At 36.7% G+C, this 25,547-nt stretch overlaps 1 protein-coding gene across 4 annotated transcripts in view; it reads right to left on the bottom strand.

The window, feature by feature from the left end:
• LOC127499461 (protein unc-13 homolog C) overlaps window positions 1-25,547 on the bottom strand; it is a 219,569-nt gene that overhangs the window by 154,306 nt on the left and 39,716 nt on the right. For all 4 annotated transcript variants that reach the window (XM_051869805.1, XM_051869802.1, XM_051869803.1 and 1 more), the window contains 5 exons: window positions 23,334-23,553; window positions 18,315-18,542; window positions 15,920-16,061; window positions 4,698-4,867; window positions 2,923-3,038 (listed from right to left, as the gene is read on the bottom strand). In XM_051869805.1, the coding sequence (XP_051725765.1) occupies window positions 2,923-3,038; window positions 4,698-4,867; window positions 15,920-16,061; window positions 18,315-18,542; window positions 23,334-23,553 (876 nt within the window). The remainder of the gene's footprint in view (window positions 1-2,922; window positions 3,039-4,697; window positions 4,868-15,919; window positions 16,062-18,314; window positions 18,543-23,333; window positions 23,554-25,547) is intronic.

The raw sequence follows: 25,547 nt of genomic DNA, 5'->3' as shown, positions 1-25,547 counted from the left end.
AAAATGCCACAACACCGTACAGCCGATGGTGGTATAAAACCAGCAAGACATGGGCCAGAATCTACACAAACACGTGTAGCTAGAAGGGTTTGCGTTCATAAGATAGTTGGATGAAAAGCAATTCATAATGCAGGACAAATATGTGTTTTGACAGATCTTTAACTTAACAATATGTTGGGTATACGTTTCGCAAAAATTAACTACTGGTGTTAATGTGGCACCAAGGTCCATAACAATGTTGTAAAAGTTAATAGACTAAATAATATAATATAATTAGGGATGCACTGATACCATTTTTTCCAGAACTCAGTCGATACAGATACTTTCATTTTTGGTACTTGCCGATACCGATACCTGTATTTTCATTGCATTTGTAACTTTTAAATATATTATGTAGAGAAATCAAAAGAATATGAATCATATTCATTGGTTTAATTTGTTTAGCAATGATATATTTTCTTCAGTTATTTTTATGCTTAATTATGCCTGTTAAAATGTATTGTACAAGCTTCTGTTACTTTCACTGTTCATTCTATTGCTCTATCATATTTGATCTTTCATTTAATAGCACATGGCATATTTAGAGGTGCTTCAGCAGTGCTTAATAGAACAAAGATACAAATGATTTTGTTATTGCTGCTTCCACTGATGTCTGGCATCAGTGTGTATTTTATAAACTCTAAATGTATTGTTTTACTGGTGCTTATACGCATTTAAATGTCTGAAACCTTAAAAAAAAAAAAAAAAAAAAAAAACACATTACAGTTGTAATATATAACAAGCGCTGAGCGCGTCCGTCTCACAGCCAAAGCGCGAAAGCACCGATTGAATCTGGCAGTTATGTGACGTCGCTGAACGTTCTAAATCCCATATGTGAGACCGTACTCCCAGGGGCACAGAAATGAAAATCCCATATGTGGGACCGTGCCGCTCAAAAGGTTAAAGTTACAAAAGTCATTTAGTCAAGAGCAGTGAGTGATTTCTTTGTCCTTTGTTGTTTGATTAACATTAAAGGTGACAAACATACGACCCGAGGGCCGAATACGGCCCACAAAGGTGTCCAATCCGGCCCGGGGAATGATTTAAACAATAATAAAAGACAGTTATGCATGGTCCACCAGCCATAAATCTGAATGGTTATTAGTTTTATTTTGGCCAGTATCTATTCTGGACTTGCAAACAAACCGCTTTGCAATCATTTCCCAAACTGTAATTTGCATGGAAGTATTACAAAGTCTGTAAACAGGACGTTAACACAGCCACATGCTGAATACAGACACAAAGAGAAGAACACAGCCACGCCAGCAGAGCGAATACTGTACCAGGCCAAGCTCACTGTTTGTGAAATATAGGAAGAAAATTATAAATATTGAATTGGGTTTTATATGAATGTAACTTAGAAGGTAACCGTCTTCAGAAAAATTTCGATCTCTGTATAAGCAGCCTGTTTTATAAGCGCAGCGCTGCTACAGTGGTAACCAAGGAAACGCTATATCGCTGTTGTTCCACAAGCGCCACCTACTGTCAGAGAGTGAATTTGCATTTTCATGTGGTCCGTCTGCTATTTTTGTTTTCTGCATGTCTTAAGTAGCATAATTTCACAAAGCTATAAAGTCAGACCATGCTGTTTTTTTCTGTAAATCTTTAAATTATACAATCTAATTTAAATCAAAAACAACTGCTCATGCTCAAAATGCAGTGGTGCCTGTATACCAAATGTCTACACATATTTTTTGTTTAAGGCCAGTTTGGCCTGTTATAGAACAAATAAACAACAAATAAAATAAAAAAAAAATAAAAAAAGTAAAATAATAAAAATAAAAAAATAAAAATTGGCAACCGGTATCAAATTTGCTCCATAAAAATGGAATTGGCCATAATTTTTTTTTTTTTAAAAATCAATAATAAAAAAATATTCAATAAAACATTATTTTAAAAAAGTATTTTCGCAGTAAAAACAAATGCAGTTTTCAAAGAGCAGTGTGTTTTTTTCTTGCAAATTAATGTGTAGTTTGTATGGTTAATATTGTAATATGTAACTGTCAGCTCACTGGTTTAAAAGAAAAAAAATTCAGCCCACACAATTTTTTTCCCATCCGGCCCTCAACCTAAAATGAGTTTGACACCCCTGACTTAAAACATTACCAACTATGTTTACTATGATACTCGCAAAGATGGCCGTTTTTACATAATTTTGTGTGAATGTCAGTTCTAGCGCAAGACGACGTGAAAGAGAATTCAATACAGTATTCAAACTCTGTCTAGAAGGGACTTTCTGGCCGTGCACTTCGGATGTTTGTGCACAGTAAACTTCTGGTCCTGTAATAACGTAGGAAACCACTCATTATACATAAATCACATAACAATTCAAGTTTTTACTTACATAAACGATTTAGTTTTAATCCAAATGACACATGTGTGCTGGTTGAATGATCAGCAATTAAGAGCATGCAACAGATGTGTGCTCTCTCTCTCTGCCTTGTTTTACTTTATTTGCTATTGACATATCTGATCGAACTACAAAATTTCCAGCGATGTTTGTGAAAAAGGGATGTGGGCTTGACAAGCTTGCACGTCTGTTTCACTGCGAGCTCAATCCACTCCGCGTTTCGCTTATCAGGTCGTGCACACCAGCTATATAGGCGTAAATATTTCATTTGTTTAACATTCTACTAATTCGATACATTTACTTCATAGACATCCATTCTGCTCTCTATTTGCTCCTTAGTCTGTGTTTCTTTGTCACAAGCACTGTACTGTACATGCTGCGTGGTATCGGTTGTTGGTATTGGAGTATTTTAATAGTACGAGTACGAGTGCATCCCTAAATATAATATAATATAATATAATACAAAACAAGACGATCTTAATGAAGAACATGATTTTTTGAAGAGTGTTTTGTAAAATGCAGTTTACATATACCTCGTGTAAACATGTGTACTGCCCATGAGGCGGAGCCACCTTCTCTTCCCCTTTCATCTCAACGCTGATCTTCAGCCTGATGGCCCCTGACACCATTGACTTATCTGTCCGCTTCTCTGCAGAGAGAGATGACAACAAGAGCAAGAAAGGTGAATTGAGCATGTGAACAGAAGATAGAAAAGACAAGAAGAAACAGAAATAAGATGAGTTAAAGATACTGAAGAGTGTTGGAGCTGCAGTATGTCCCTCCTCTCTGACCCTGTCAATAACACATGTGTAACACAGCTGATCTCAGAACAGTGACCTGCAGACAGACACACACTGAATCTTATCAGCTTATGGCCATGTTCAAATACAAATCTGACCCCAGACTGCATGCATTAACTCTTTCCCCGCCATTGACAGAATTTTCCAGCTTTTCGTGTTTTTACTGTTATAAGGTAGGGGGCGCTATTATGCATCTTCTGAAAGAGTACAGAATCTCTGGATCAAAACACAGGGAAAAAAGAAGCAGAAACAAGCGATAAAAGCATTGCTTATGCAAGTGCTTTTTTATGAAACTTACCCACATAAAAGTGTTGATAAAAAAAATACATGAAGCTAGAATAAAATGATTTGTTGTTGTTGTTGTTTAAAAGCAGAGGCTCTTTTCTTTCTTTTGACATACTGCATGTTCAGATATTCATATAACAAAATATTCTGGGGTTTTGTGAAGCTTTGTGAAAATGATCAAAAACGCAATAAAGTAAACAGTGCACGTTAATTTCATGTTGACTTTAAATTTGTTATTCGACAGCTGCTTTTAAAATAATAAATGTAAAACGCCACTTTGCAGATAAGACTCCTCACATCTTGTTTTGTAGACGTCACCTAATTGCTCTAACTGAAGCCTGGTCTGTGGCCGCAGTGGTAAGACAAACTCCCATCTGGATCTTTCTCACATCTCGATGTGGACAGATGGAGAAGGACTGCACAAATATCAGTGGTTCTGTTTAGTGCGAGTCACAGCTCTAAAAACGCACGCTTCTGCACCAAGCCAAGGAAAACAATCCAACACACAAACCATGAACAAAAGCAGAAATTATTCTCTGTGGAACAATGAGGCCATCTGTACAAGAGCAAAACTGAAGAAAAATGTTCAACTTTCCTTGAAAAAAGGACAGTTCATCATAAGCGAAGCTAGAAGACCTGAAATAAAGTACAGGATGAACTTCTTTTATGGTGCGTCTTTGTAAAAATTGTCACTATGGATAAATCTCACAAAGTAATGCTGAGAGGATCACATTTCACCCTAAAATCAAAAGATTATACTATATTTAAAATCTGTTAAAAAAACAAAACAACAACTAATTATCACTAATTACATATCCAGAAAATAAATAATAAACTCATTCATTTATTCATTCATTCATTAATGGAAAACAAAAGGGTTTTTTTGACAACAAAACATTTCAATATAAAAAAACTCTCAATTTTAATATGAAAAACCCTCAATAAAAATTCTCAATAAATAAATAAATTATTATTATTATTATTATTATTATTATTAATTCATTTATTTATTTCTAGGGTAAAATATGACCTGAAGAGAAAAGGATATATATATTATTTTGGGAAGAAAAATACAAGTCATAAAGGTTTAGATTGACATGTGGGCGAGTAAAGGATGAATGTTTTTTGTTTGTTTGTTTGTTTGTTTGTTTGTTTGTTTGTTTTTTGTAAATGATTCCTTTAAATTTTGGTGAGATCTTTGATTGATGCGGCCCATAACATACCAAGATTATACCAGACGTCCATCTCCCCGCTCAGCATCCGCACCTCGATGATAGTCTGACCCAGAAAGTCATCAGATTCCTTCTTAAAGTGCTGCTTCACTCTGGACTTTATGTCGTCGTCTTCATCCCACACACGAACTTTTATACGGTCTGTGGCGTTATGACATTCACTGAGAATGAGAGAGAAAGGAGTGTTAGAACCATTTCTCCTACAATTTCATAGGAGAAATAAAAACAGACACTAATGAAACAATTATTGACAGAGTCTAGAGCTAAAAACTGAATATGGAGAGCAGCTCATATCATTTGATGAGAAATGTTTGAGCTCAAACTGAGATCTTTTGATTGCATTCATTTGGTATCTTGAGAAATCTGAGCATAGATTGAAATGTTGAGATCTCTTCTGAAACATGTTTTTTTATTTTCTTTTTTCAGAATCTGAGAACCAGGAGACTTAAAAATCTCCATTTGCTCACCATAAAATACCATTGCTTTCTAAGAAAAACTCCAATACTAAAGAGATCTCATTTGTGATTTTTCTTTCTCTAGACAAAACACTATTGACGTTATTTAAGAGTCAATTTACCTTTGAGGACGTCCCCAAAGGGAAGTCTTTTGTTATTTAGCTGACATCAAGGGACAGTTTTGTCCCTAAAGTATAGCCAAGAAAATTCACACACACACGCTGCCAGAAGAGTCGCGAGCTGCTTGCCGAACTGCTTTTAAAGGTCATATGCTCCACTGAATCTCCAAACAGGGCACTTAGCCTCCTGTGGTCCATCTCCATGCCTCTCTCTCCGGTGGAGGGGTGAAGTGAGAGAGAGACGGGCTCACAGACAGACGTTATGCCTGCAGACAGCCGCTCCACAGATGCAGTCAACACACCACAGCCTCACAGCACTACAGAACACAGCACAGCCCCGATACACATCCAATCACATCAAATCTTACTGAATGACAAAATCCTAAGGAGAAAATATAAATATCATAATATTACAAGAACGGTTAGATTTGTAAAATGATCGCTGTGAGGACCAGACAAATCCTGACACCACTGCTTTATATGAAAGAATCAGGTCTGATCGTTTACTTGTCCTCTTAATCAGTTCATTCAGATGACATGGAAAAAGTTCAGAAGTTTGGGGTCAGTAAGTAAGGGGTCAGTAAGAGTCAGTTCTTTTTAAAGAAATTAATACCTTAATTTAGGATGCATAATTTAATCAAAAGTGACAGGAAAGACTTTTATAAAGTTACAAAAAGATTTCTATTTCAAATAAATGCTGTTATTTTGAACCTTCTATTCATCAAGAAATCTGAGAAAAAAAAATGTCAGTAAGATTTTTTAAAGAAATTAATACTATTTTGTAAAGAAGCATTAAAAGAACTTTCTATTCATCAAAAAATCCTGAAAAAAAAATATATCCTGGTTTCCACAAAAATATTAAGCAGCACTGTTTTCAACTTTACTTTCAACGATAATAATAAAAAATGTTTCTTGAGCAGCAAATCAGCATATGAGACTGATTTCTAAAGGATCATGTGACACTGGAGACTGGAGTAATGATGCTGAAAATTCAGCTTTGCATCACAGGAACAAATCGCATTTTAAAATATATTCACATAGAAAACAGTTATTTTAAATTGTAATAATATTTCACAATACTACTGTTTTTATTGCATTTTTATCAAATAAATGCAGCTTTGGTAAGCAGAAGAGACATCTTTTAAAACTAAAGAAAAATATCAACCCTAAACTTTTAAAAAACACCTTTTGAAAAGTCAAAGACAGTGTTGTGGTGAAACAGATGTCTCTTCACAAGAACAAATGACCATAAGAAATTATAAATAGATTCAAACTGGGCAGGTAAAAGCAGATTAAAAATTTCACAGAAGCACAAAGATTAAAGGGTTAGTTCACCCAAAAATGAAAATTCTGTCATTAATTACTCACCCTCATGTCTTTCCACACCCATTAGACCTTTGTTCATCTTCGGAACACAAATTAAGATATTTTTGATAAAATCCGATGGCTCAGTGAAGCCTCCATTGACAGCAAGTTAATTTACACTTTCAATGCCCAGAAAGGTACTAAAGACATATTTAAAACAGTCCATGTGACTACAGTGGTTCAACCTTAATTTTATGAAGCGACGAGAATACTTTCTGTGCGGCAAAAAAACTAAATAATGACTTTATTCGACTTTTAACGTCCTCTCTTCCGTATCAGTCTCCAACGTGCGTTCACAAGAGCACCACAACACATGCGTGTGGTGATGCGAGATACATGTGTCATCTGAATTATCCAAACTTTCAAGCTGTAGCATGACAATATCACAATCGATGCAGCACACGCTCTCCTGTTCAGCAGGCATCTCTTGGCACTGATGACATCTACACCACCAGCTCTCCATTGCTCTCTGTCTTTCAGAAGCTTGTGGCTGTGGTTGTGTTGCAGCCTCTTCCATCTCTTTTAGTTTGTTTTCTGTATATTCTGGTTCGAATAAGCAAGGTTGTGCAAAAAAATGCAATTTATTCTCTGTGTCGAAATCTGCAGACATAGTTATAAACTGTTTTATGTTGAGCGTGCATCTTCCTCTGTTTGTAAACACAGCCCTGCCTTTCTGGGTCATATGTCAGAACGCCAGCTCCGCATGCGTCGTGGTGCTCTCGTGAACGCACGTCAGAGACTGAAACGGAAGAGAGGAAATTGTTAAATAAAGTCATAATTTTGTTTTTTGGCGCACAAAAAGTATTCTTGTCACTTCATAACATCAAGGTTGAACCACTGTAGTCACATGTACTGTTTTAAATATGTCTTTACTACCTTGCTGGGCATTGAAAGTGTAAATTAACTTGCTGTGAATGCAGGCCTCACTGAGCCATCGGATTTTATCAAAAATATCTTAATTTGTGTTCTGAAAATGAACGAAGGTCTTACGGGTGTGGAACGACATGAGGGTGAGAATTTTCATTTTTGGGTGAACTAACCCTTTAAAGCCCTGATCTGCACAATTTGCACACTGTAATATGACAGTGACATACTGTATTGAGTATAAAAGAAAGTCTTTTTTGTTTTGCTATAGAAATATAAAAATTCTCTCAAAATCCCCAAGTGTGTAGCAATGAAGCACCTACTCCACCACAATGTGTCCTCATTAACAGTCTCTGCAGCTAAATCTGAAATGTATACATTTTATAAATTAGAGAAATGAGCCCAGTTTCACTTGAAAGCACTAGAAAGTTTTAGTTTAAAGCTAATCCAGAAAGTGTGCTAATATGCAAATGAGACTAGCCATACGGTGCCACTTTGCAGTGGATGAGCTTCTAATGAGAACTGAATCAACCTCACAACATCGATTTACTTCTATCTGCCATCATGTTTTATGGCACATGCCGCACACAAAAACGCTAGGACTTCTTGGAGGAAAAAACGTGGGTTTAGAAGAGAAAATACACCACAAGAGAAGCTTTCTCTTAAGTCCAGAGAAATATAAAGTGACTCTTCATCAGCAGTTATAAAAAACATACTGTGAAGACTGTTTGATTAATTTAATCTGCAATTATGGCACCGAAAGACTATCAAAATGAGAAAACAAATAAAAGGTCTTCCACTACCTCTCAAATGCTTTTCTCTCATTGAAAAAGTTTAAACAGGTGAGGAGAACTGAGAATTCATCTCATAATAAGCATTTCCCCATAATCCTGCATAAATCCTTCCAAATCCACCGATCCAGCATCTTCTGAAGCCCTGGAGTCTCTCATCACCCTACAGAACTGAGATATTTATCATGAGATTTAGACGAAGAAAGCACACACTGAAAGCGACAGAGCATTTTCCCACACACTCTCTCATTCTTATAGTGCTGAAAATCCACATCTTACTGTCTTTGGAAGGGTGAACTGACTAAAAACAGGGTTCAAAATTAGCAAGCACCAAATGTGTGTACAAACAGGCTTTGGCAAGACATAAAAGAAGCTGGCCATTTGGCCAGATTCCTCAGAAAAGTGTAAACACTGTGACTCTTTCAAAAGATTGCTCTATTTGTTTGAGCATCCTGACCAATGGACACAGCATTACTGACTCAACCAATAGCAGAGTTTGATGTGGAACTATGTGTTTATTCAACCAATGGAAGAAGGAGGACATGTTCTAAAATAGCGCATTGGTGTCCGCCCACTTTTTAGTGGCGTTGGTTCCACAAGTATTTTACCCATAGGAATTTTAAAATGTCTTCGTTAAAGCATTATATGCCATTAACCAAACCAACCAGCTACGAGGTGAATCACAACATTACAAACTTTGATTTGAAGCAAAAAAAAGTTCAAGGAAAACAACTTGGAGAGCTACTTGCTGTAAGGACCTTGTGAAGTAATCCCAGGTGGTGCTCTTTGGTTGGGTTTCAAACATATGTTTTTAGAAAAAAGGTCCAAGGCAATTCTTCCAGTCCAAAAAAGTAAAAAAAAAAAAATTTTCTTAGCAAAAAAAGAATTTGAAAAAAAAAAGCTCTTTTGACCTGATTTGCTGCCTGTCCCTCTCTGATTGGTGGAATTTTCTGCACAGCATTATGGGTAATGTAATTTTTCACCACGAATTCCATTATTAAACATGATTATTTTAAAAATAAGTTGAAATAATGTGAACAGATGGCTTCAAGAAAAGCGTATATCATCAAGTAACGACCTCATAGCTCACAAAAGGTCTGTAAGTTATTGTTAAAAATCAATTTCCCTATGGAGAAAGTCAACGGAGTTTTTTAATTACAGAACCTGACTGTTGCACTCTATAAAGACACTTGAGGCTGTGTTTTATTATGAATACAGTCATGACTGAAGGGGTTACAGGCCCTTTGCTGCTTGTTGTGTCTAACAGCACCCTTTAGATGTAACTATATTCACAATACAGCCCAGCCTCTCATACATTATTGCTCAAGTAAGTCACAGACAGTAATTACCTGTCATATTTCTCATTTTTCATACCAGTGCAAAGTCGACCACACACACTGTACAACAGCATGAGAGTGTGATCTCTACTTTAATATTCACTGTAGCTGTGTATGTCTCTCTCTCTTTCTCTGAACTGTTTTTACTCAGTTTCAGCTCTATATTCTTACAACACTTTTCTCACACTTTACTTTTTTCTTCTTTTTTTTTTTTTGTACACCAGGGGTGTCAAAAACACTTCCTAGGGGCCAGTCAAAGCCTATGGAGGAGCTCAATTCGACCCACAGGATGATTAAAAGTTACAAGTAAAAATATAATATAATTTTTAGAGAGAGAGAGAGAGAGAGAGAGAGAGAGAGAGAGAGAGAGAGAGATAGATAGATAGATAGATAGATAGATAGATAGATCCAAAAAAGGGGTTTGATACCACTGTTTTCGGTCACTCTCATTTTCTCTTTCTAAACGGCTTAACTGCTCATCTTTCATTTCATCATCTTCTTGCTACTTGGTTTGTGGCTCACATGGGACTTTTAACGATCGGTGCAGAAAGCTGTGGGGGCAGGGAAGGGTGAACAAGGGGTTGACCAAACCCTTTAGAAAGGTTTCCTAAAGAAGCTTTCATACCACCATCAACATAAACTTCTCATAATGCTTATAGGCCATCTCCTCAAGCTCCCTGGGACTGTCAGATTTTGACTTGTCACAACACGCGTGCACTGGCCAGTCATGTAGCCTTTAGAATCAGTGCATAACTTCCTCTTTAAATGCATGACATCAGTGGAGGAAGTAAAGCGTGCATTACTCAGAGGGGATTTATGATGGTACATCACTCTCAGAGCAGCCATCAACACCCATTAACATTGTCATACAGTACATAAGAGTGGTTTGGGTGAAATGACCATGAAACACCCCTAATGGATCCCACCCAACAACATTACACAATCAGAAACATATCTACTGGTGTTTGCTACTCATAATTAGCCTTTAAACAGTGATTTAAACAAATGCATAACTACGGATGTCAAAAGTACTAGCCAATATATATACAAAAAATAAAAGTTTAAAAAACATTAGACGACCGTCCAACTAAAATGTCCTCTTTTTTGTGGTAACGTTTTGAGAATGTTATTAAAGACAAGGTTAAATAGAATAGTTTTTTTGTTAAATTAATTTAACTTGATAAATAAAGGAATATATGTGGCATCATGAATCATGAAACTTTACTGGACCAAGGACTGATGAAAAACTAAGAACCTAGCAACAACCAAGAACTCCCTAGCAACCACCTAGAGGCACATTTAAAGCCATATATGAACATCTAGTCTAGAATGCTGTTTACAAAGACGATTTGAAATATGCCCTATATAGCCACTGTGTAAAAACATGCAAACATGCATATGAGAGAGATCTGTGTGGCCTTTAGCATTTAGAACAATCCATTAAAGTTCACTAACCCTCCTCCAGAGGTGGAGGCTGACGATTCTCTCAGGATTAAGATCGCAAACTCGGATTGAAATGGAAAATTAAAGTGGGCGATGAGGATTAGGGGTCGTATAAGACAACAACACATACGACATACAAGCTGTAACTCTAATCACTGTCTTTAATAATCCAGTAATCCTCCCTCATGGCAACAACACATCCACACATTCAAGCTAAAGTTCAATACAACAGCAAGGAAAAGCAGATCACTCCAGCGCTGATATCTGCCGACGGGATTCAGCGGTTTAATATTCAAGGCATCAGCTGTGTTCTCTCATATGTACTACAGGCCAAAAGATTGGAGTTACTTGGTTTCACTTGGTTCACCGTATTTGTCCTGTTTGCTCACCATATGGTATGAAATTGGCCTGGGCGATAAACAGTAGATAAAGTAAATTGGAGAAATGCAAAAAATACATGGCAGGATGCAGAGTAGTAGTATACAGTATTTTATCCAACAATGTGACTGCCACACAGTTATTCAACATATTGTTTTACTGAATTTTCAGTAAAAATAGTTATATTGTGATATACCATTATAGTCATATAAAATTGATTTTTGTGCAAAACAGAAAAACTTTAAAGAACTGGCTCCCTTTCAATTGATAGATCAATCAATTTCAATTCACCCATCCATCCAGCACATCCCAGGGCCCAGTTTATGGCCGGGCCCCTCTCTGTCTGTAACAACTGACAAAGGTTTGCTACATTTTGATTGAATCTTGGTGGACTAACACAAACAAACTGTCCAACGCCATCAAATAAAGATGCTAGGACAACAGCCAGAAACCTCTTAGAGGGCAAGAAAAAGACCTCTTGTACCAAGCCTGGGAAGGACAGGACTTCGCATTGGTCCACATGCAGTTTCTGCCCTTCCTCAGGACCTCCATATGCAGCAGCAGTGGCTGAAACAAAGGGAGGCCACAATGATCCATCCATATCCATTCATAATTATGTTTGGAAACCTTAAAACTGATGTAAACTACACACATCCATTTCATACTTATTCAGAGAAATAAGTATTCTCTGACAGCTGTTTGTTGTGCAACATCGGACACAAATTCAGCTGTTAATGTATAAATGAATGAATGCATGACAGTTCAAGTTTCCATTTTGTGTGGACTTTATTTGTTTAGAATATTGCCAAAGGCATTTTGGTGGTGGTTTGGAAAGTGAGAAATTCCTTGGTAAATCTTTAAAAGCACTTTAAAGACATCTAACTGTGTGCTTTAGGCAAATGAGTTCCACAGGGGAAAGTAGTGTTTGGGTCTCCTCTGATGCCAGCAGCCAATCACAGCACTGGAATGGAGAAGTGCCAAATTGCAATCCCTTCCTCATCAGAATGGGATAAAGGTACCCTTTCAACAGACACTCCTTGTTCTGGGTCTCAGTCCTGCAAAGGTGAGAGAGTAACAGATATATTCAAGTTCTGAGTCTCTCATCTGGTGGGACAACAACAGATACATTTAAGTTCTGAGTCCCGGCCTGCAAGCGTGAGACTGTAACAGATCAACCATGTTCTGAGCCTGCGGCCCGTTACAGAGAAGGCAGCAACAGGTACAAGTTCTGAGTCTCTGGCCTGCAAAGGTGAGACAGCAACAGATACATTCAAGTTCTGAGTCTCCCATCCAGTGGGACAACAGATATGATCACGGTCTGAGCCCCCAATCTGTGAGGAAAGAGACAACTAACAACTACAGCACATCCCTAGTCTCTGCCACAAAGACAAAAGTGGATTGACCAAGTTTTGAGTATCTGGCCCAGAGAAGCAGAAGACATACAGAGACATTTTCATTTAAACTCTGGAGAGCAAACCTTCACTTCAAGGTAACTTCGTCTGTGTATTCCAGATTGTTAAGGACATTCTGCACCTACTTCAGGGCCTCATCTGCGTGTTCCAGATTGTAGGACCCCTTTTGATGCTCCAGGAGATCAGCATCCCACAGAGCTTTGTGTCCAAGGCTGTTGAAACGGATTCAGGCTGCTTTCCCCACTGCATTGTCACCCAGCACAACCAGTGGAAGACGTCACCGTCATCACTCAACCACATGGAACGTAAAAATCACTTATCCAAACCTCTTTACAGAGACCTTGGAATTGCTGTATATTATCAGCATATGACTTTCTAATTTACATTAGAGGTAATATAGCTGATGATAGTTAATAACAAATAATCTGGCACTTATTTGTTTGATGCATAAAGTATATTTCGCTTTTTACATGTAGGCGAGGGTCGGTGTACAGTACACGTGATGCAAATTTCATCATCAAAATAGTACACGTGTATTGAACGCGCACCGCCACATTTTTGTAACCGTGCGTACTTTGTACGCGCAGGTTGCACATGCGCATTTAGTTTGTTTGTTTTTTTGCAGTCATTACTTTATACACAAGGGGGCAACAGTGCCCTGGGGGTGTCGATTCACAAGCTAGTCGAAGAAAAACTGTATAAACAGAAAAGACCTGAATGCATGCAAGCTACAGCAAACAATGGAGGCCTACAAAGACAAGAGATTGTGCGAAGAGGTTAGAATGTGTTGCAATATGTCGCAATGCGCGTGCGTCAAACGCCTGTGTACGCCTGTGTCAAGTAAAGTATACTTACCGAGGCTGTGCATTCGACTGTGGAAAAAAACAAAGTAGACTTTCTGCTTAAAGGGTTAGTTCACCCAAAAATGAAAATAATGTCATTTATTACTCACCCTCATGGCGTTCCACACCCGTAAGACCTTCATTAATCTTCGGAACACAAATTAAGATATTTTTGTTAAAATCCAATGGCTCAGTGAGGCCTCCATAGCTGATTCATAACGCTCCGAAGCTTCCTGACGCAGTGTTTTGAAATCGGCCATCACTATATAAGTCGTTATTTTGTTTTTTTGGTGCACCAAAAATATTCTCGTCGCTTTATAATATTAATATTGAACCACTGTACTCACATGAACTGATTTAAATATGTTTTTAGTACATTAATGGATCTTGAGAGAGGAAATGTCATTGCTGGCTATGGAGGCCTCACTGAGCCATCGGATTTCAACAAAAATATCTTAATTTGTGTTCAGAAGATTAACGAAGGTCTTACGGGTGTGGAACGGCATGAGGGTGAGTAATAAATGACATTATTTTCATTTTTGGGTGAACTAACCCTTTAAGGCTTTTCACCTTATTAGCTTCAGAGAAACAACAGTTTATCTTTCCAGAAGATAACGCAACTCTTCCATAGCCACACGCAACTAAATCACTTGCATTTTATGCGTGTTATGCACTTTATTCCTTTATCACTCATGGTATTCATTTAGCAGCTGTGTAAGTTATATCTATCCATCCGTCCGCCTGTCTGTCTATCTAACTATCCATAATAATTATCTATAATTATGTCTGTTCGAATGTCAAATTTCAAAGCTTGTTCTGCAAAACTTTTAAACTTTTGGTTTGTCTTGACAAGCTTTGCTTTTCTAGTTGAGAATTTATGGTTTTATTTGCAATTCTGCATCCTGTTTGCTACCTCAACTCAATTACTGAATTGGAATTTAAAAGGCAATCTCAGTTCAATTCTGTATGATGCACATCCCTGTCACACCGCTCACCCCTCTGAACACACAACAGCTCGCAAATGACAGCAGTGAACAAGTGCATCAATCTCATAAAGATGACCTCAGCAAAACCTTAATGAAAAGAGCAACTAACAATCAGGAACAACCTTCTGTGATCCCTCCAGTACAGCCATAACCACACAAATGGCACAATATATAAGGTCCCTGTCTGGATTGTACAACATTCCCACAGTCAGGGTACTGTAGATTTCAGGGTTCTGATTTATTGGCTTTGTGCATCGTCAGAAACATCAAATCCTAACAAAGGTTTATGAATGGAGCAGGGCAGCGAGTCCAGCCTTCACTATAATGTGACACCCATGATTGCAGAAGCCTCAAGGATACACCATCAGGAATATGAAAAGAAATGGTCCCATGGGAGTGTGACAAAGCCAACGGGAATACAAATGATTTCCATTACTCCTCATTTATGACCCTTTTCAAACAAACCAAAAAGCTCTTTTGAGCATCAGCACAAAAACAAGGCTAAGAAACAGACTCGTAATGGAGGGGCTCTACAGAAAATGTCAAATTAATGAAAGGCTACTTTGAATAATTCATATGCCATTTGAAAATTTGTTTGTGATTGAATGGCAGAAGTGTTGTGAAATGGAAACTATGTCTCTGCCCTTTGAGTTCAACCTAATTTTAAAAAGCCCTAAATGCATAAGAATAATCCCATAAAAACATTTTCATCTCATGCAGCTCATGCAGACAGCCTGATATTGTAGAGAGTGGATATGAACTGATGCATAGGTCACGCCCTAAAGATGGGCTTCAGGTCTGTTCCAATGGGTCGTGGAAAGCAAGGGAAAAAACTGTTGAATGCCAATATAAAACTGCAACAAACCATATAAACATGCATCTAAATTCTGTGCATTTTACTGAAAAAAATTCATTTGTCACTTGCTAAAAGAGAGACAAATTAAACATAAAAATGGTCACAATACACTGTTGGCAGCAGAGATTTAAATGGTTTTGAAGACAGAACTATTATTTGTATTTTTTTATTATTTATTTTTATGATTATTATTATTATTTTATATTAATATTCAATCTCAACTGCAATTGATTTCCAGCGTAGAAATCTGGATCCTTATGCAAAACCAGTGATCTAGAGCATTAGCACAATCTTAGCTACTCTTGTTTAGAAGACAGAAGGTAGATAAACAGAAAAAAAAAAAATCTGCTTTCTGCGAGACTCACAAGAAGAACTTCTCGTCCCAGACGGGGTTGAGATTGCCGAAAACCGTTTTGGTCCTGCGTTTGGTCTTTCCCACTTGTACTGTGACGTAGGGGTCACTGGAGCCCGTCTTGTCTTTCGCTTGCAAACCTTGAGCACATAAAACTGGAGAAGGGAGACAACAAAAAAAGACGTTTTGCAAATTGTGTATTCTTGCAGCAAGCAAAAACATTTGCATGGGAGATAAAATGCTATTGTCTGAAGAATTGAACATTTAGAATCATGTCTTAGTACACAAAGCAATATAAACGAGTACTGACAAGGATGGATTATAGCCCAGGGCAATATGCCTCAGGGGCTTCTGACTGAAAGGGTCCTTGAGTTTGGATACCCGCAGTGACCTGAAACCCGAAAATGTAAAACTGGTGTCCATTGGTGCCAGTGACTGTTGGAACAATGAGAAATAACTAAAGAAAAGAAAAACTAACTAACTGAGTTAGATGTTTTTAGTTTTGTAAATCTGTACATTTTTAGTCATAATTTTGAGATATAAAGACAAAGATCAAAGATTTGAAGTTGCAATGCATAATTGAAAGTCGCTGGGGCCAGAGGCTTTGAAGGACCACAATCCATCTTATGGATACATACATATGGCACCCCAAATAACTAAAACGTCAATTCAAAATAGACAAATGTGCAATAATACAACATAAAAACAGTGTGTAGCCTGACTGTGGCACTAAACTCAGTCAATGGGGATACCATTCATCACAGAGCCAATAGTAGTTCACAGGAAGCTCTTGCCTCATTAATTATGAATGAGCAGGGTGCTAAATTATTCAGGGAACATGTATCCTTGGGCTTGGAGACAGACAGAGATTGGTGCAATGTCACTGGGATGGTTGAAGAGGGTAATATAGTCCGAATAGTTTAGCTAGAATGAAAGAACGATGGCATGTTTGTGTTTCCAGAGCTGTGTTCACACATCGATGTCATGTTAGTGTGTCTGACAGTGACGGCCATATTGTTTTTGGGCTCATGGCACAACACTCTCTCGCTCAGCAATGCAGGATGGATGGATGGATGGATGGATGGATTCTTAATTACCATGTTTGTCTTTTTAATAAGATCTAAATATCCTTGAAACACAAGAAATGTACTTGAGAAGTGAAATTGCATCAAATATTAAGACTTATTTCAGAGAATAAATCTTGAATTACGTTTAAATTACTACATGCTGCAGTCAAACTAAATCAGAATTCACAGAGGCTAATGTTTATGAAACCCATGATAAATAAATCAGTGCATGAATACTTTCTAAAATGGGAGTTTCGACCGTACGCCAGGATGAATTAAAGCAGAGAGCTGCTTTTCTCTCTTTGTTCTATTGACACGCTGGCAGTGTTGCAAGCTTGGCAATAATTCACAGCCTCTGTTGACCCTCAAAGTCAGGTGAAGGAGCATCAGTGATACGGACACATATAGGTGCAAACTTCATCTGGCACACAGCTGAACTAATACAGTGGCTTCTAGAAGATAAAATATGACTGAAACAAAGCAATGTGAGGATATACGTCATGCAGATGGACAGAAACTTTTCTTTATGACTCAGAGAGACGGATGCAACTGCCTACGTTTCTGTCCACAGCAGATGGTTGTTGTCGTCTGGCGGTTTGAGCTGTCAGAAAACAAGCAAAATCTCGGCACATTTCCCAAACTAAACTGAGCAGCATTTCCTCCCTGTAGGGTCTGTTCTAGCCACAGACACAGAGATGCACAAACAGACATTAAGGGCGAACCTCATGAAACTTGTCTAGAACATACACGGCCAAAAGAGTTAAATACAGCCCAAGCATATTCTAGACAAGCTTCATTTTTTTTTTATTTTTTTTTTTTTATTTATTTATTATTTTATAATTTTATAATAATAATACTTCTATATAAATTTAAATGAAACTTGTCGAGAGCATAAACCAAATTTAACTGCAAAAAATAATAAAAACTATTTTCATAATTCTTTTTTATTTTACATATTTTGTATAAAATTTGTATAAAACATTACATAAAATATAATTATATAAATTTATAATAACAATAATTACATAATAATTTATAATTAATTTAATTTAAAATTAATTTATTGTATAAATAAAAACTGTGTTTTCCAACATCGTTGCTATTTTATTTCTTACATTTGCAATGCAATTATTCATTATTTGAACATTATCACACAATTAAGATATTGTAAACCAACAGCAATTCAATTCTGAATCTCATTTTGAATCAATCCATATGCCACTTGTATATGAATTTTTTTAAAATATTTTATATGACAGTAAAGCCTACTTTTGGACCACTAACATTTGCATGCACTGTGACTTTATCATGGCACTTTCAGGTTATCTGAGATTTGCTTACCTGTGATGGTGATTTTAGCAGACCACTTGGACGTCCCCTCCAGCACGGCCTGTTTGGCTGTCTTCAGATGGGTGATAAAGTCTTCCTTTGTGAGCTGAAACATCTCCTGAATCACCTCGAACACCTCGGGTCTGTTCTTCTCCCTGATTTTCATCCGTTCCTTCATGGCCATGATGATGTTTTGGGTTTTGTCCTCGGCTCCGTGTTTCGAGCTTTTCTCTACTGCACCTATAGAGGTTGATGAGATTTACATGTGTTCTTACACAATCTCTGATAATATGAGCAGCAATTCCAATTCGTATACTCTCTGGTCTAAACAGTACACAAGATAAAGTTAAATGCATCCTACATTATAGTACATTAAAAATGCCACGTTAAAGGTGCCTGGATGGTGTATTATTTCTGCTGGATTTTAAAAGTGTGCATGTATCTGTGCATGCTTTTTGAGTCAATATTTCTCACAAAAAAGTACTTGGAAGAATTTATGATAATGACTGACATTTGCAGAAAAATGGCAAGGAATGTGAGAACAAGTTTATAAATGTGTGAATCTAAGAAATGGAATTATGAAAATGTGTTAAAACATCTAGAATCCTATTAATAATCAAATTAGCCAAAATACTGAATAAATTAACACAAAACTTTGTGAATGATGGACATTCCAACTTCACAGAAATCTAAAGAAAATTTTTGTAAAGAAGATTTTTAATGATAATGTAGTTTGTCTCATATTACAGACTGTCTCAGTACAGACTTCAAGTGCGAAGTATAGTATGCAAATTTGGTTGCAGCTCAGATATGTACATACTACCATATCCACATGAATATAAAGAGTTGACATGCATATAAAGCATCTTTAAGACCTACTAGCTATTTAGATTAGTTGATTTTGAAGTAAATATAGTATTGCACATGCCTAAGTGAGCAGCCCAAAACAGATAGATGATTCACTGCCGCTTAAAAAAAATGTATCTCTCTGCACCCTATTAAAATGAATCATTCATTCAGAAGCATCATAAATACCTTGTGAATGCTTTAAAGAGTGTTCAAAATGTGCTGGATGTGGGAAGTAAAACTGTGTGTCTGTGAGAGTGATGGTTTACTGGTGTCTCGTCCCAGATGTCTTTCCCTCACGAACCATGCAGAGAGAAGCGATGCACTGCAAGCCATACAAGTCAAAACAAGCGCTCATACACACTCACATTTAAACACACACACTCTAAATATGAGTTTGATGGCTTGTCTAATAAATCTCTCTCTGTACAGGCCCATTTGGGTGTCTGGCAGACAGCCACGTCTGTGAGGTTTACTAGGGAACTACATAGCATATATCAGGCACAGTCTGATTTTACCACTCATCTGAGAGCTTACACTAGTGTAGATGGTTATTCTGTTAGTGCCGAACAATAAATTGAACAGCTGCCAAACGCAAAATGTCAGATGAGAGTTGCCACGCAATGTGACAGACAGACAATGGCGTTTCACAATGAAGAACATTGCTCATGCAGTATGATAACTTTAACATTTTCTGAAGAAAACATTAGTGTTTGCACATGCAAAACTCGCTGTCACAATGCAAATGTGTGTATGTGGAGTGTTTTTAACATTTACATCTACTACATCCATTTTAATGCAAAGGTAACAGTGATGCTTGACTTAGCAAACACCTCTAATGGTGACTAAACACATTTTGCATTGTCTAAAGATGAATTAGACCAGGCTTGCAAATGTGAGTGAAATGCTCACAATGTCGAGGACTGTCTAATATATATTTTGACAAAGTCTAAATAATCTTCCTCCAAGAGAGATGTGTGCGAACTGTAAAATGTATTTAGCAGCATGTGTGCAAACACATGCAAAAAATTGTCTTGTTTTCTAGTACAAATATCTAAACATTCTTATAACAAGACAAAAGATGTTAAGTCTTGTTTTCGGAAAATGTATCACGATTAAGTACACTTTTATTCTCTCCCATCATGTGTTGTCCTCTGTGGTGCCTTACAACAACCTTGGCAACGTAGTTTTGAATGTCCAAGCATTTTTATAGAACCTTAAAGGGATAGTTCACCCAAAAATGAAAACTATCCCAGGATTTACTCACCCTCAAGCCATCCTAGGTGTATATGACTATCTTCTTTCAGACAAACACAATCAGAGATATATTTAAAAACATCCTTAGTCCTATACGGCTCCAGAGGGTTAATAAAGGCCTTTTAAAGCGAAGGGATGCATTTTTGTACGAAAAATATTCATATTTAAAACTTTACAAATTCAAATAACTAGCTTCTGGCGGACAGCCATATGCATACTGCGCAAGTCGACTTGAACCAAATGAGTAACCCACCGACGTGATGTATGACGCAGGATGTACGAGTATTGAAAGCTTAGACGCCTCTTGCAGTTAAAAAAAATAGGGCTGTGCGACAAACTCAAGCTCCTCTTCTCTTATATCGAAATCCTCCTGACATTTCTCTTTAAAATTTCTCATTTTAGACTTATAATTTGTGACCGGTGTTTTGTTTTGCTCTCTCCTCTGCGCCTCCGTGTTCACCATTGCGCCATTGCATCGGTTCAAAGGTTGCTCTTCCGCCCAACCCGACTTGAGCAGTATGTGTAAGGTTGTCCACCGGAAGCTAGTTATTTGAATTTATAAAGTTTAAATATGGATATTTTTCTTACAAAAACGCACCCCTTCACTTCAAAAGGCTTTTATTAAGCCTCTGGAGTCATATGGATTACTTTGATTAAGGATGGATGCAATTTTTTTTTTAAATGTAGCCCCTCATTCACAACCATTATAAACCTTGGAAGACTAAGGATATTTTTTAATATATCTCTGATTTCTATCTCTGTTCGTCTGAAAGAAGATAGTCATATACACCTAGGATGGCTTGAGGTTGAGTAAATCATGGGATAATTTTCATTTTTGGGTGAACTATCCCTTTAAAACAAGAAAAAAATATCTGTCAATGCATTAAGAAAAATAGACTTGTTTTCCCTTTTAATTAAATAAATTTTCTAACACCATTGGCAATTTTTTTTTTTTTCTTGTTTTAAGCTTAAAATCACTTAATTTTTATAAAAAAATTTTAGAAAGACTTAACATCTTTTGTCATTTTACTTCTCAAATGATTTTTGCAGTGAATAAAAAACAAGACCCTACGGGTCCTCGGTTTTATGAAATTGAAGGTCATAAAAATCCTCAATATCTTAAATGGTATAACAAACATATTACCATTTTAAGATGTCTTAAATTTGGGGATGGAAAAACAGATCTTGATGAATTATGACAATGTTTGTGTTGTAGAGGGTTGTAGAGGGTTGAAAGATGGCATATTTTATCTCCATCTTTTTGAATGAGCAGCCGGCAATAGTAAATCATATGCATTTCAAAATAAGAGTCTCAGTGTACTTCGGGTTTGTTTAGAATGAAAAGTCCCACCTTATGCATTAAGGTTTTTTTCCTGGTTATCATAGGTACAGTATATACAGTATGGTTACATAAACTGTCTCTGTGTCATGTTCGCCGTGTTTAAGGACTTTTGTTTCACTTCCTGTCTTGTGTGCCATGTTTGTAGTCTTTTGTAGTTTTTCACATTGATTTGTTCCTTGATTGTATCAACAGGTGTTTCTTGTTCCCCTTGTTATCTTGTTAGTCTCGTGTATAAATAGCCCTTGTGTTTCTCCTGTTCTGAGTCAGCCGTTGTTTTGTATGTTTGCGTTAGATTTCATTTGTGGTTCTTAGTTCTCTGTATTCTCCCATTTCTTTGTTTTCATGTTGTTTGCATTTGGATCTTCGTCTCTCCTGCCGTCTTTATCCTCCAACATAACAATCTGTCATTGAATTCAACGTAAAAGCTTGTAGCTTTTTTGGGGGGCTGCCCCATCAAAGCAAGGAAATACTGAGAACATTATTTAACACTTCACATCATCCAGAAGGTTTTACTAGTATTGGCATATTAATCTGTTTATTAGTTATTATATATAGCTGTAGGGATGTGCCCAAAGCCTAAATTTGAATTTGGAAAGGCGTGGAAAATGAATAATGCATTCTACGGAGCCCCTAAAGGGACATGGTTAGACTTGCTGCTGTAGTCGGTTAAATTACAGTACATCAGATTTCACTTATGACAACAGTAAGAAGAGATGACTGACAGGACAATGGCGGAGGATTTGGTGCGCAACAGATCCTGTGAAAAATGTGCGGTCAGTACCGCCGCTCCCTATACACAGAGCATGCATGATCGCGAAGTGAAAGTAAAAAGCGAGCACATATTCAAAAGCGATTTCAATACCTCACATATTGATACCCGCAAATTATATACAATATAATTACCCAACTATATAATTGCGAGAGAGCACAAAAGCATTTAATTATATTTTTCGTGAATACAATGAATTCAGGCACTGGTAAGGACAGTAAAGACCCTGACTACACATTGGGACACTGATGACTATTTCCCACGACATGACAATGTCCTCATTGTACAACATCACTAATGGTATTTACAGTATGAACAACAGCAGAACTGATATCTTTCTGACATTATTTTTTAATGTTTTTTAAAGTACATTATGATAAATACTTTGCTTCTTACATATACGTGCAACATTTCAGTCATAAATAAATTATAAATCTTAACTAGATTATGTTCATTACCTGTCTAGCGATGTATGTTTATGCTGAAATATAATTAAATAATGGTTTGTATTTTAAAAAACATCTATCATCTGTCATCATGTGTGGTGAGTTGGCTCAAGTGATTTATGTTTCGTGCTTTAGAACTTCCGTTAAGGGAACATAGCAAGCATCAATGCTCCCTGGTTTTCACGGTGCGTTGTGGGACTTTTTAGGGAGCGAACTTTTCAGTGCAATTTTGCAATTGAGACAGCCCTTAAAATGGCTGACTCCCTGATCAGTGCCCTGATTACTGAACTAGGGAGCTGATTGAGATGCACCCATAGTATTCGGCTTTGAAAACATCGCTAGTGGGCTGTATTTTATATTCATAGACTCACGTTGGAGACAGTCTGCGTTCAGGAGGTCCTGGCATTTCTCGTGGCATTTCACTCCGCATTCGGTGCAGCGCATGCCCTGCCGGGCGATGCCCCATAGCAGACCCTCACACTCGTGACAGTAGGTGGGTGCGGTGGCCGTCCACACTTCGAAATTATGGGGTGTCGTAGAGGAGATGGGATAAATCAACGCTTGGAGAGTCTTTCTGAGCACATGCAGTTTCTGAGGAAAAGAGAATACAATAGGTACAATGGATAACAAAAGGTAACAAAGATACACAATCATTGTTTTTCTCAAATCAATAGAGATCTTAGAAGAAAAAATGAGCAGTTGCACTGATCACAGTACTCCATATGCACACTACTGCTGTGAACAAACATGGTTTTAAAAAACAGTCTTGAAATCTACAGTGTATTATTGCAGCTTTCAGGATAGCCTGTGCTCAATAGATTGCTGAGTAAAAGGGTGGTCACTCCACACTGCCATTGATCTCCATTCATATGCATACAAATGCTTGGTACCGGAAACGCAAGCTCACGCAAAGAAGTTTCGCATTTTGCAGCGTTCCAAAGTTCAAGTTTGGTGAACTCTGACCTGCGAAGATGTGTGACTAATAGGTCGAGTAGATTGTAAATTTTTACTTTTTGGATTTATTATTATTTGTTACATGTTGAATTTATGTTTATAAAGAAGATGCCGCAAAGTGTGACATTTTATTTCAAGTAACAAACTTTTTTTTTTTTTTTTTGAATGATTTTAGTTTTAGTTAACCCTGATAAGAGGAATGCACATTTCAACTAAAAAGCCAAGTAGACTGAAAATGTTTAATGTATAAAGTGAAATACAGTAAAAATGTATTATTTAAGCAATATTATGTATATAAACAAAGCACATACTTTTAATAAAAACACTTTAAAAAATACACTTTAATACATTAAAAAAAAATGCTATATTGGGACTTAGGTACATCAAGTTTTATCAATTCCTGTCACCAGCAAAATCACTGTAAATATACAGCGAATACTCAATATATGACCCAGCCCTAGGAAAGATCTGATTTTTAAATGCACAATATCATAAAATATTAGTCAAGGACCTAAAAGAAGACATTCAGATTAATTTACATGATCTCTAGTTCAAGAACTCAACTCCTCTTACAAAACACTCCTAAAAGAACAGACGCCTCAGTCAGCTGGTGTTCAGAAGAACCATAATATCCTTTTTTTTTTTTTTTTACAATGTCATGCTGATATTAATTTCAGTAATTATAGAGCACTTGTGAAGCCCACAGAGTTTTCAATCTGTCCCTGTTAAGACTAAAAAGGCGAGTCTCACAAAACCTGTCAAGAACATGTCACATTTCCTACCAAAATTAAAAGTTATGAATACAACACAATTGTTTATACAATATTTTGCATAAATTTGATGCTTTATATTAAATTATTTGCTTTTAGAATTAACCAAGATATTGTTTTTTTCCACATTACATTAATGAAAATAGTGGAAGAAAATATGTTATGAAAACCCAGGTTATTATAGTTAACTACAACTAAAACTAAAAGATTTTTGTTACTTGAAATAAAATAAACGTTAAGTGAAAAAAAAAAATAAAACAAACATTTCATTTCAGCATTTCAGCTAGTTGCCAAGGCTACATTTCTCATTTTCATTTAGTTATCTTAAAGTCAGCATGAAATCAAAATCGACCCTATATTTACTTTGTTAGCGCACTACTAGTCTTGTGGTGAACAATTCATCCGCGAAACTTAAAAAATTTTGTCTTCATAATCTTTAATCAAAATCTGAAAATGTTCCCCTCTGGAATGACCTTCATTCTCTGATGATGTCAGTTTGACAACTTGGATAGAACATCCCCTCCAACTGTCAGCTTGCTGCGAGCTTTGACAGCAAGCTGAATGGAACGCCTACTTTTGTAGATCCAATCAATTCCCAGCAGGGAAAAAAAACAAGCCATGGCTTCTATTTTTCTCATTCAGTATTCTGTTTAACTCAGAAAATATGTCACAATACTGAAGTCATTCGCAACTTCTGGTTCATGCAGACCATGGAAATAAAATTTAGTAAAAACTATAGACATTTTAAAAATAATAATGACAAAGATACACAACAAAATTACTAAAACATTAGCTAAAATTAAAATTAAAACAGAAAATATAAAAAATATTAGAATATATACAGTGCTCAGCGTAAATGAG

Source organism: Ctenopharyngodon idella, chromosome 18, assembly GCF_019924925.1.
Source record: "Ctenopharyngodon idella isolate HZGC_01 chromosome 18, HZGC01, whole genome shotgun sequence".
NCBI lineage: Eukaryota > Metazoa > Chordata > Actinopteri > Cypriniformes > Xenocyprididae > Ctenopharyngodon > Ctenopharyngodon idella.
This window is presented reverse-complemented; position numbering and strand designations above follow the sequence as displayed.